The sequence below is a fragment of the Lissotriton helveticus genome, chromosome 5_1 (genome assembly GCF_964261635.1).
Source record: "Lissotriton helveticus chromosome 5_1, aLisHel1.1, whole genome shotgun sequence".
Lineage (NCBI taxonomy): Eukaryota > Metazoa > Chordata > Amphibia > Caudata > Salamandridae > Lissotriton > Lissotriton helveticus.
The window spans coordinates 1455477388-1455491187 of NC_136065.1; the positions used below are offsets into that span (position 1 = coordinate 1455477388).

A 13800-nucleotide genomic window follows, 5' to 3' on the forward strand; every position below is an offset into this window, starting at 1 on the left:
TTTCAAGATAGTCAAGACAGAACAAGAACCATCCTTCTTGTCTTCCTCTACTTGGTACTTGAAACTTTACACTGTGGCATGTGGTACATAAAGCATTATAATAGACCAAGGAATGAAGAGACTTGGCTGAATGCCCCCTTTAAGAATATTCTATATGTAATATTAGTTCAATCGAAAGGTCTTAGCTAATGACAGACCTAATTCAGTTTTCAGCTTGCTTGTTAGATTTTTCTTTTCTTTTTTGATAATAGTTGGTCAGTGGAGAAGAGGCATCGGACTTGACAGACAAATGTGTGGACCCCGTCATAGGGGGCACAGCACTATCATTACTTTTACTATCAAACTGTGTTGCAGCTGAGTGTTTTGATACATATAGTCATTGTCGTTGTCACTGGAACATGCCCTTAAGGTTTGTGCTTGCTTGTCCTCATTATTGGGAGAGAGTTTGACAGGTGAGCCTGCTTGTTGACATAGATATGGTTCAAATTAGGTCCATTTGTCCCTCTTTAAACTTAGGAGTCCATGATAGAAAAGAGACTTTACTGTCGGGCATTGGCTTTTGAGATTGCACTGTACTTTCTTGGCTATATAGTTTTGGAAACTCCTTCAGTTAACTGGCTACCTGTAGTGAGGTTTACACAGTGATGTTTATACTGTGCGCCATTACCACAAGTCTGCAAGTACTTCAGAATTGGATGTTGGGGTACCTGCAAGTGCTACTTCCTTTTGATGTTTGTGCTGGTATGTTACATGCAGTTATAAACCTAAATTTCAGTTAAGCACCAGTAAATGTTAATCATAAAATTCATTTTTACACACCAATAAAAGCTATGGTTTGTAAATTGTTTTTCTTTGCGAAGAAATGTGTACGTCATCTTAAGGTCGGTTTGAAAATGCAGAATCTAATCTATTTCTTGACTGTATACTTTGAGTAGTATTTACGTGTCTGTTTTTTAGGTCGAGCCTTGACAGCTCATGCGCTGCTCTGCGAGGCATGCTGTATTCAGGAATGGACTTGAAGCTCTGCCCATTTCCTTCCCATCTTTTCAATCTGTGTCTGTTTCTTCCCTTTCTAAATCGTTGCTTTTGATTCATGAATAGACATAGTTGTCCCTCCTTGGTACCGCCTTGTCTGCATTTGTTACTTCCCATGAGGACTGGTCTTTTTATTTCTTGTTACCTTGTCTTCTTTGTCTAGTCTGTGAGCACTATTTTCTTTAATGCTTTTCCCCTATTCGCCCACGATGTGCTGTCCTACAATGCAGCACGCCGCCCCTTTTTTATATTTGTATTATTAGTAATGGCAGCTGGGGCGCTCTAACTATAGCGACCACGCTTCTCTATTTAATTTGCTAGCGCAGTCGACTTTAACTGTAGCAGCCTCACTTCTTTATTTAATTTGCCAGCATGATCCACTTGCTGCTTTTTTTTTTTATTTGTCAGCGCGATCCGTTTTAATTTTAGCGGCCGCGCTACTTAACCTTTGTCTTTATTTTTGGGTGAAAGTGCCCCATCCTGTACTTTCACTTTAATGGTGGCCGCGCCCCTTTCTTTAGACACTGCTCACCGTATTCAGCTTACAAGCCGCGGCTAAAGAAAGGGGTGCAGCTGCCATTAAAATGAAAGCACGATATGGGGTGCTTTTACAAAAAAAAAGTTTGAACTTCACAAACAAATGTTTTTTGCCTTTAACCTGAATACGGAAAGCAGCATCTAAAGAAAGGGGGGCGGCCATCTTTAAAGTTGGATTTGTTGAAATAAAATTAATGAAGAAATATACCTTGTTCGCGTCAACAGTTTAAGACCTGAATTAATAGGATTCACAGTCTCAATTTTTGTGGATCTTTTGATTCCAAATTCCATCTACAACAAGTAAAGAAATATAGTTATATTAGATTTTGGGCTTCAATTTGAGATAAATATTTTTTCCTTAGTTTGGTTTTTATTAGTTATTTCTTGTGACCTCTGAGTCATTTTTTTGTGTCGTGTCGTGTGGATTTGGAAATATCAGTGGGTAGGGAAGTCAAGGAAGGTGATAAGGTGGGTACAGGATGAGTGCATTGTTGGCAGGGCAGTTGTGTATGTTGTCCCCATGACTTTCAATGAACGTCTCACCCCGTTCTGCTTATTTGCTCATTTCATGTTCCCGTTTTTAACTTGCAATAGTAACCTTAATGTACAAATGACTTATGAATTTTAAATAGTGTTATCCAAGCCTCTTCAGAGTATGCAATGGTATTAAAACGAATATTAAAAATATGATTGGTCAACTTTACGGTCTTGTACTTATTAACAGAACTTATAATAACTTAATGTTTTCTTCTGCTTTTCAGAGTTGCCAGTATTTAGACAGAACCCATCATGCGGGAGTATAAGCTGGTGGTCCTCGGCTCGGGAGGTGTAGGGAAATCTGCCTTGGTGAGTTTTAAATTCAGAGTTGTGAAGTATCACAAAGCACGCTCATGCTGTTGGTCTTTGTAAATAATGAATTTCATTCTCAGATTGTCCTGAAAGTGTAAATTTTTCTGCAGCTATCCACTCCCAGTTGAAATTTACATCACGTTTTAGAGTAGTGCAAGGTTTGTGCTTGCAGTTCATTATAGATGCTTAATGCTACATGGCAGAAACTTTTACGCTTTGAGTTCTTCAGTTGTCTCTTCAGTGAAATGTGCTAGATATCCTTTGCTGTATTCAGGGGAGTTTTTGCTTATGTGATATTGATGTTTTGAGATTGTGTTCATCAATGTTATATGTGAGAACGTATGTCGATTAAGTTTACAAACACGAATACAAAGTAAGGATTGCATGGGTTTTTAATGCATTTACATTTCTGCTGTATGAATTGTTACCACTGGGTGCATATGCCCGGTCAGTTTGCTTACGTATTCTTTTAATGAACTCATTTACCCATGCAATGCTATATTGAGTTTCGGCCTCATTGTTTCAACTCCCTAATGAATTGTTTTAAGGTGCACTTATAATGATTTGTTCTTTGTTTGCCAGTTTGTTCAGTGTTTCTTTTCACGTAGTAGTTCGATACTTTATTTTCATGACACTGCCAAGTAGGTCTCGTTTTCTTTTTCGTGTATTTTAATGTTGGTGGGTTTGCAATGTTTCATTATATAGCCAGTTGTGTTGCATTTTTTTTTACCAATTATGAGACCCTTCAGACAGACCTCTCCCAGAAATATATTTTAAATTAATAATTTAATGGACCCAGCAGCAGTGCTTTCTTCTTGGATTTCTATGACATACATGCTACTTCTATGAGAGCGTCCCTTTAGATGGCCACAGATTATCCTTTACCCTTTTCAGTACTTTAGCACTTGTGTTCATACTATCCTCAAACATATGTCAGAATGTTTATTTTTCTTTAGCTCAGTTGAGAGTGCCTAGTATGGTACTAAGGTGGATGCTGGTCTAGATCTTAAGAGTTAGCAGAGTTGCACCTGCAGTCAGTGTATTGGATAGTAAAGCAAGTAACCCCATTGTATGGTATTATTATGACTTGTTGGTCAGTAGTTAACTGTGGATAGACCCTCGAATGCCGTCATTATTCTTGTCAGATAACTGGTATAAAGAGATGTGGTGTTTCGAAAAGAAGCGTACCAAAGGGATAGGTGTGTTAAGCTGAAGTGCCATGCAAGTGACAAGTGATCAGCTTTTACCCACAGTCTATCCAGCTTTCCATTAACCCCTTCGGTGCTCATGACGGAACAGTTCCGTCATGAGCGTCGGTTGGCCTGTGCTCATGACGGAACCGTTCCGTCACGAGTCCATAGGTTCTTTAGAACCTTCAGCACCGCAGGGGAATTCGCGCAGCACTGAAGGGGTTAAATATATGTAACCCAGCTTTTAATTCTTCAAACGTGATATTAAACTTAATTCCAGTGTTGTCATTGCTCCACTCCATTTGCTCATACAGAATCTCTTTGAGAGATCTGGCCTCCTGATTTGTAGTCTTCCTGCTTCCAAAAGAAAGCTTCACTTGTTCTCTCTTGGCCTTTGTGACAAGTGGTTAGCAGAACCTTCTTAAATCAGGGGTCGGGGAAAAACCCCCGGGGCTGCTGATGCTGCAGTACCAATTCTAACCTAGCACTGCCCTTTACTAGTGCTGCATGCTTCAGCGCTGAAACTGTTTTTTTCTTTATGGTATCTTAGAATAAAGTGGTAGCACTTTACAATGAATCAAGGAGTGCATAGCAGTGCAGCCCTTCTCCACCAGCACTTTGCTTTGAAACAAAACTGCCACATTACATTGCGGAACAGGAGAGTAGTGCTCAATTAGCCCCCATCACCCTTTTGACGATCTGTGCACTCAGAAGACTAGTGCACAGATCACTTTAGCAATGCTGATGCATTCTCCAAAACAGAGTAGACGTCACTTGTGTTGACTACCTTTGCAGATCAGAACGAAGACTCCACAATAGAAAATGGATTTTTTGAAGCCACATGAATTTTCATATGAGACTGCACATAATCTGCAACTTTGACTGTTTGGGGTTCATCTCATCAGAAATCCATCAAGACTTTATTCTGAAATACTCACCTTCACGCTTTACTCTTGTAAGCTCTTCTTTCTTGGGTTACACCATCTGATCATCAGCTGGGCTCTCACGGAGAGTCGTCTTTACCAAGCCCCCCACACGAAAGATCTCCACAACACTAGGTTGGATTTGCGCCTCTATTTGTTTCCAGTGTTTGTGCTTGTCGCGCTCCACAGCATTTGCTGTCACTTCTGTATGTCTACAGAGACCAAATCAATGAAGAGAGTTGCAAGATGTTCAACAGGATACTAAATAATCTGGTCTGCTAAATCTTCTTCTGAGAGCCTCCCCAGCAAGCCTGCTGTAGAGTTGTTGAAAAATGAAAAGAAAGAAAAAAATACCATTCAGATTGCAAGGAATATGCTAGGATTTTACTTTGGAAGTGGAACCCTTATTAAATGCTACAATCTTTATGCATTACATTCTAGCACCTCTTGCAAGGTATCTGGGTATCTAGTTTGCCTAGCTTTATTTATGCGATTTTCTTTTCCAATAGACAAGCACTTTCTACCCCTTTTTGGCTACATTATTGTGATCATATGACTACGTTGTTATTAGACTGAAATAAATTATCTAGATTATTCTACGTATTACACATTGCATAGTCTTACACCCCATGTCTCTCTGTGGATTCTCTGTCTATTGTTTAAGGTTCTAGAAAATGCATCGAAAATAGACTTGACCTCTTCTGCTATTTATAATTTTTCCTACTCGTTGGTGTAGATTGAAAGCTACTTCGTCGCACATGATTGTTGCCCTGCCTCATTATATATTTTTGTCGCCGTTTTTTCCCACATTTCTTCTATAAGGTAGAATGTTGCTCTTCTAACTGGCGAAGGTGTATTGAGTCAGCCATGTGTTAAGTGTAAGTTGTATGAATAGTCCTATAGTGAATGCTTGTGTTATGTCATCATAGCTACAAGACCGTGAAAAAAAACCTAGTGTGCACAGAGGCTAAATTTGACTTCCACGTTTAAGAAATTTTCCATTTTATTTTTAGAAATAGTTCTTTTTTGCTTATTGGAGCTGGGAAACTGAGCTGCTGAACAATTCTTTGCCCATTAGGAAAGTGAGATCTTCTATAAAATCAACCTTCCTATTTTGCCTGTCCTAAACATGTCAGAAAACGCAGCAAGAGGATAAAAGCAGAGGAGCAAACTAATATCTTTCCAAAAGAACCAGACACTTTGTTCTCCCTAGATTCTATTGACAAGGCAACCGGGAAGGGCATTTATTTATTTATTTATTTATTTGATTTATATAGCACATTATAACCCAGGGGTCTCCAAGCGCTTTGTCAGGATCCACTTAGGCGATTAAAAAAGGATACAGCTGGTCAAAAATTAGAGGCAACCCCACGCTTGCTGAAAGAGCACTGTTTTTAATCTCTTTCGAAAGGACAGCAGCTTGGTTTCTTTCCGCAGTTCCATTGGTAGTTTGTTCCAGAGAGCTGGGAGGGTATAGGAAAAGGCACAACCTCCCACGGTAGCCAGTCTGCAACGTGGTTGGGTAAGGAGGGTAGCTTCTGCAGATCTTAGCGCCCTACCCGGCCTGTAGAGGATCAGGCGTGATTTCATATAGCTTGGTGCCCTACCATATAGGGCTTTGTGGACAATGCACAACCCTTTGAACATTATCCTCTGCTTGACTGACAGCCAATGCAATTCTTGCAGGAGGGAGGATGCATGCGTGTTCCTCGGCTTATTAAAAATGAGTCTAGCAGCGTCATTCATGACGACCTGCATCTTGTTCAGAAGTTTTTGCGGCAGCCCTATGTACAGCGAGTTGCTGTAGTCCAGCCTGGCTAGGATCATAGCAGAGACCGCACTCCTCAAGGTGGAAAAAGACAGCAACGAGGAAACTTTCCTAAGTTGTCGAAGGAGGCCGACACAAGTGCCCACCACAGCCATAACTTATTTTTTCATGGACAGCTTACCATCCACATGGATGCCCAGGCTTTTTACAGCAACCGCCGATTCCGGAGGTGTACCTAGCTCCCTTGGCCAGAATTGATCCTTCCATGGGTTGCCAGCGATGGTGATTGGCAACACCTCTGTCTTATCCGGGTTGATCTTTAAAGAATTCCTGGACATCCAGTTGGCTGTACATCTCAAGATATTTTGCAATCTTGCAAAGGCATCCTGGCCATCATCCAATTGGATGATAATCTGGGTGTCGTCCGCGTAGTTGTACACCTGGCATTCCATTTGATTGAGCATCAGAATCAAAGGCTGTAAATAGATGTTGAACAAAAGGGGTGACAGTGCAGACCCTTGCGGTACTCCGCAGGTGATCGATGTAGTGGTTGAAAACAGGTCACCAAGTTGCACTCTCTGCATCCTCCCTTGGAGGAAAGAGGTGAACCATGCAAGTGCTGTGCCCTGAATGCCGAACTCTCTCATCCGCGACAACAGTTGTTTATGACAAACGGTGTCAAATGCCGCGGAGAGGTCCAACAGCACCAGGGCACCCGGAGTTTTCTGATCTGCTCTGTTCCTCAGTTCATCCCCAATCGACAGCATGACGAGCTCCGTGCTGTGATTCGCACGGAATCCCACCTGATTCGGCTCTAGTAGGACGTTACTTTCCAGGTGTTCCGACAGAGTGGTGAGTACGTGTTGCTCCACCACCTTCGCCAGGAACGGTAACTGGGAAATTGGCCTGAAATTTTTCAGACATTTCACGTCCGCCCCTGTTTTTTTCAGCAGGGGAATCAGCCGGGTCTCCTTGAAAGAGGACGGAACTTGTCCTATCTGTAAAGATGAATTCAGGAGGCTCAGCACGTCTTCCTCTATACCAGGGAGTGCCAGTTTAAACACTTCAGGTGGGCACGGATCAGCCCGGGAGCCCGACTTGACCCGCCCCATAAGAAAAGACAACCTCTCCTTTGTAATCAAGGGTAAGGCAATTAATGGGGTTGACACTGGCATTCTAGCTGGCATGACCTGCGACGGGCAGTCAATCTTGGGGGTCGCCATCATTTCAGAAACAAGATCAGTAATCTTGTTAGTAAAGAAGTCTTGAAATTTTTGGCAGTCCTCCTGCATGAACTCCGTAGTCTGTTCCTTATTTTTCCTAAGCTCCGTGATGACTCGGAAGATTTCTTTCTGGGGGTTCGTGGCAGTTACAATCCTCTCCTCAAAAACTCGGATTTCCTAGCTATGATCGCCTGCTTATAACTAGCGAGTGCCTGTGTATATCAACTCCGGGAGTAGGAGTTGTAATCCTTCCGCCAGGCTCTTTCCAGTTTCCTTAGCCCCCGTTTCATCTCCCTGAGTGGTTCATTATACCACGGGGCCCCATGTTCTCTGTCCACTAAGTTTATCCTACGGATTGGTGCCACCCAATCCGTGGCCTTCCTGAGTTTATCCATAAGTTCCTTACAAAGGACATCTGGATTATCTGTCCGAATATTAGGTAGTGGATAGGTTCGGAGAAAGTCTACCATTTTATCTCCATCGATGTTTTTCCACTTTCTGACAGCCTTCGCCCTCCCCTGGACGTCATTTTTTGTTTGTCCACTAGAATCTCACCCCTCACCAAATGGTGATCGGACCATACGCACGGTTGGACAATTACCGAGCCTTGCGCTGGGACTGTCTTCCAAACCAGGTCAAGGGTGTGGCCCTTGACATGTCGGGCCCTTCACTTGTTGGACAAAATCCAGTGATGTCAATGCCTCCTCAATCTGGAAAGCTTGTCCTTCTTTCGGGACTTTTTCCCAATGGTAGTTAAAATCACCCATGATGACTACTTTATCATACCTAGAGCGTATATCCTGGACCAGTCTCAGGAACAAATCTGGGAAGTCCGGCGAAGCCCACGGGGGGCGATATACTAGGAGAATGATCATGCAGTCTGTCCCCAGCTTCACCGCCGCACCACCCATACTTTCGGCCAGGATCCTTTCGCCCCGTAGGCGGGAGCTATACAGAAGGGCCACACCACCCCCTCTCCTAGCTTCCGTTCTATTGTAGCATAGCGCCGAAAAGTCAGCTGGCATAGAAGCTACGAGATCAGGCATTGAGGAGTCTTCTAGCCACGTTTCCGTTACTCCTAATAAATCCCATTCTCCTTCTTCCAGTAGGGTAAAACCTCTAAATGATGACGCTGAAGGGAGCGAGTATTGAGGAGACCATAGCGCATGCCCCGAACCTTATGTACGTCCTTTCGACCTGGATAAGACCTAGGAGCTTTCAGCAACCTTTCCTGGCTGAGTATGGCAGCACATCCCTGACTGATAGATATATTTCCAGAATTAACTGCCCATAACTCACCTAGTATAGATGATACGCGGAACAGGGGTCATGGCCCCGGGTCCCGTTTGGGCACAGATGGGCTCGCCTCTGGCGTGCCCATGGCGTGCCCGCTGCGTGCGTGCGCTGTACGCTTGCATATGACAGGTTTAAGTAGCCCCGAGCGTGCGAGGTCGTCAGGCAGCAACTAGCCTGCATCCAAAGATGGCGTCCCGACCCGGCACTTCCTCCCCCAAGATGGCTCCCACCCCAAGGTACCAGCTAACGACCCGCTAAACAGCGGTGCAGTTGTATTTTTATGTGCGAGTATGTCCTAGCACAAACCCACTGGTCACAGATCACACGAAACAATATTAGAAGCCCGGAAACTAAATTAAAATTGTCGCGTTAAAAGCGCTGTACTCGCGCTAGTTCAGCAGCGTTTTAAAATTATCAAGCAGCCTTCAATTATCGCGGCGCTTACCTAACAGCGGTAACCTAACACCCGCAGAACCACATTTTTGTTGCTGCCATAAGCAGTTGCATTACCTGCATTGAGTCTCATCCCCTTGCCGGGTACAGTTGTCTGAGAAAGGTGTTGCATAGTGTAATCAGTAGTTGGATGAATCCACTTGCCTCCTGTGTGTTTTGACACCGTATTTTGTACCATATGGTTGAACACTAATCTCACCCTCTGTGTGTTTCATTGAGAGGACTCACAAATGACAAAGGAAAGTTCACCAAAGCTGTAGAGCCATTGTCCTCCTCTTGGCAACCTTGTTTTCAACGCCAGTCATACAAAGTCTCTCCTGCTCATAATTTCTGTCCAGCATTCGAGCTAATTCACTCTCTGTGCCAGATGTTTGAGAAGAAGGCTGGCAAACTGATCAAGATACTGCTCTGTAGAATGAAGTGAAAATGGATTGACTGCATGTCTCTGATACCAATTTCAGGAGGCATCTTGGCAGTACGCAAGACACAGTGGCTGAAGTACTGCTATCAGTTGGTTGATCTCTGGTGTGGACCCATTGACCGTTAACCCTGATCCGCTTACGCAGATTGAAAAAAGTGATTGCTCCTTCGTATCTCCCCCATACTGTACAGGTGTAAAGTTTGACATGCCCTTTTGTTCCCCTAAACACACACACCCCCACCTCACTTCCACCCACCATCAATCCTTGAGGCATGAACTGTTCAGCCTCTTTGACATTTGGTGAAGGCATCCTAATGCAACCATTGGTAATGGGTTCTTGGTTTTCTTTCGTCCAGGAAATGTTGGGAAACATCTTTGGTTACATCAAGCAGCCAGAGAATGGTTGAATGTAGTAGACTTGCTGGCCTATTTCCGTGACTTATCTTGGCCCAGACTGCTAGAGTACCAATTCTTCCCACTACCACAGTGGATGCATGCCTCTAGAGCAAGGGATACATGTTCCACATTCTGTCCTCCACTGTCCCTGTACTCTGATCAGCTATGATTCCTCGGTGCCTGCGCTGTCACTTTGCAGCTTTTGTACAAAATATATATATATATATATATATATATCATCACATGCTGTCACCACTTTAAAGGTGACCTCTCCCTCAGTCGATTTCCATGTGTGAAGGTGAAAGAGTGGCTCCTGCTTGCCAAGAGGGTCATAGCTTTTCCCACTTTTTCTGATAAAAAGGAAAGTGGGGTTGAATCTATTATACACTAGATCAATATGATTATCATTTTGTCTGTCTTCAGAGGAGTCAAAATGTTGACTCTGGCTGGGGTCTGATCACTAGGCCAAAACAGCAATGAGTTGTTAGACCTTGCATTCTTGCCGTGGTTTCTCCTGACATTTTCCCTTTAGACCTCCTGTATTGCTGACTTCATTTTTGCTGTGTTTAGGACTCTGTGCACTTTAACCAGTGCTAAAGTGCATGTGTTCTCTGCTTAAAACATTGTAACATTGGCTTATCCACCATTGGCATATTTAATTTACTTATAAGAAAGTCCCTAATAAATTGCACTGCATGTGCTAGGGCCTGTAAATTGAATGTGTGGGACATGGTCCCTTGCTCATTGTGCCACTGGATTCAAGATAACCTGGCTGAGTAGAGATACCCCAAAACCAGTCCCAGGATGCTTGTTTCCGGTCCAGTTCTGGCAGTTTGAGCTGTACTGTTCCCATGAGGAGACGGGTCAAGTCTGATTTGCATATGGATGGGTCCAAACGGGGGGGGGGGGGCATAATGAGCAAACTAACGATGAATTAAACCTGGGTCTCTTGAATGGGGGCGAGTGGTTAAGTTTCAGCCCTCTGGGCATCTTGTTGTGTTTGCTAGTAGGCCTGCCGCATTGATTGTGCCACCCAATTAAGTAGCCCTTTAAGAATGTCTTGGTGCTGCTATTGCAGGCTCTGTATGTGTAGCTTTAAACTGCTTTGTGGACCTGGCCCAAACCTTCCTTTTTAATAGATATACATCCCCCCTAAGGTAGGCCCTGGGCAGCCCAAGTGAATAACTTGTTACAACGCGAGTCATTACATCGCATGGCATTACAATGGTGTCGTTAAGACTGTGTTACCACGCAATGCCAATACTATGTAAGTCATTACATTGACTTGCAGTAGATGGCGTGCTGACATTAGAAATGTAAAATTTACTATTCCAACTCCAGCCTACGTAATAGTAGGGAAGGTGTTGGAATAATAAACTATACTATTCCTAATGTTATCACGCCATCTACTGCAAGTCGATGTAATGACTTGCGTAGTAATGACATCCCGGTGTGTTTACCGTGATGTAAAGGACTTCTCCCGCCCAGACTATGACTCATTACAACTAGGTATTACATCACATGGCATTACAACGCGGTTGTTACAACGCCGCCCAAGGGCATGATGCAGTGTATTTAAAAAGTAGGACAGGTACTTTTAGGTTTTACATGTCCTGATAGTGAAAAACTCTTAAATGTGTTTTACACTACAGAAAGCCTTCTCTCTCCCATAGGACAACATCTGGATTACCTTTTATAAGTGTAATTTCCAATTGCCAAGACCTTGGAATCAATCTGGAATCACAATTAAAACACACAACTTCTGGTGAAGTTAGATTTTAAATTGTAATTCTGAAAATGACACTTTTAAAAAGTTGGCATTTTCTTACTTTAGCCATTTGGTGCCTGCTGCCCATATCTGAATACATGGCTGGGGTGGTTGGTAGCTGGGCTTTGTGCATTCCCTCTAGATAGCCACACAAAGGAAGCTTATATGCGACTTGATGGGCCATCCACATCCTGAAGGGCCATTCTGGGCAGAATGGTAGGTAGGAGCTGGACATAGCCTCACACACTTGGGTGGGATGTGCCCTCTCCCCACACAAAGTGCTGAATATCCCTGTGTAGCGAGTCTGTAGCTAGGAAAGGCAGGGCAGGGACTCTATGTACTTCAACGGTCTCAACCCCCCCTCCCCCAACTTCATAGGCAAAACTGGTTGCAAGTACTGTACTTCACACACCACCACTTCAGTACACTTCTGGGCCTGTGGATACTCTGCGTCTTGATTTGAACATTAATAGCATCATATATTTGCATTTATAACTCCAATGTTGGTAAGTGGCATGGTTTAGGCAGTATTTATTATTCACACACTGGGTGTTTTGAGTTTGGTGAAGGTTTACTAGACAACGTCCAACAATGTATATAGGGAGTTACCCTTTCTGGCAGGAAAAGGATTGTGTCAACAATCTAACAAAAAGAGGGTTCCTTCTCCTGGAAGTCAGTAATGCTTAAGATCCCAACTGGGGGATGATTTGCAATAAAGGAATGGGTTGCACTGTTACGATTACCAAATTTACAACTAAATATGTATGGACCATAAAGATATCATTAAAACCATGAGACATACTTGTTAGTTAAAACATTTTCATACATTTATTAGAATAAGTAATCTTAAGTAGTAGTATGTACAAATCATATACACAATTTTATTCACACATTTAAAAAAAGTTTTCCAAGGAATAATTAAAAAACATTTAAACCTTCACTGATTTGGTACTTCAACATACACATTTCATATTCATAAAACAATGAATTGTTACAAGAACGAAATTGTTGACGCGGCGTTTCGGTGCTTTTTTTCTATTCTGCACCTTCTTCAAGGACTCGTTCACAGCTTAATATTTTCTAAAAAACATATCATAAAACATATCATAATACATATCGTTAGGTCCAGATTTTTTCACAGTTGCACTTAGATTTATGTCGCATATTTAAACTATTGTCCTTCTATTTGGTAACCCCGAACACTTAGCAACCCCAGATCGTGCGTTACTATATTCTCATATCTTTAGCGAGAGTATAGTGGATTATTATCATCACTAGTCTAGTGTCCATGTCTTGGTTTTGTTTTCTTGACATGAATAGGCAAACGATTCGCTTTTCGTGCCAGAACGATTTTTTTATATTATTATTATTCTAGGCCATTATGTTCAATATTATTCTTTACAGCCCATCGTTGTCTTTAACTTACCCAGGTTTAGTCTTTCCTGGTTTCGTTGTTATAGGTTTTTATGAGCACGTATCCCTCTGCTCATGTTGCTTTCATTCTTTTCTACTAAAAGATAGATATATCTAGTTTTAGATTTGCTCTATTTTTTCAGGGAGTGTTATATTTTCGAGGAGCATTCATGTGTAACTCTACCTTATATCTGTGATGTGTTGAAAAACTTTCCTCGGGTTTTGAAGAAAATGGACCAACTTCAATCCTATTGCAAGGATACATTTATATTATAAAGGTGGTCTCTTTGTTAGTAAATTACAAACATTCGAATTTGTCAGAAATTTATTATTTTTATTTATCTAACATTCTCTTCATCTCTAATCGGTTTTGCTACTTCAAATTAGCCAGGTTAAGAATCATCACAGTTAAGTTATAGTTTCTCTAAGGTGAAGATTCACTTTTCTGTTGCATGTGATAGTCCCTCACTCGCATCTCTAGTTTTTACAAAGAATTATTGAAAACAATTATTAAAAAATGTTTAAAAA

The 13800-nt window shown here is 42.3% G+C and overlaps 1 protein-coding gene across 2 annotated transcripts in view; it reads left to right on the plus strand.

Moving 5' to 3' along the window:
* Positions 1-13800, plus strand: part of RAP1A (RAP1A, member of RAS oncogene family) — a 364901-nt gene that overhangs the window by 152473 nt on the left and 198628 nt on the right. For both annotated transcript variants that reach the window (XM_078644455.1, XM_078644456.1), the window contains exon 2: positions 2334-2418. In XM_078644455.1, coding sequence (XP_078500581.1) covers positions 2362-2418 — 57 coding nt within the window. In that variant the 5' untranslated portion in view covers positions 2334-2361. The remainder of the gene's footprint in view (positions 1-2333; positions 2419-13800) is intronic.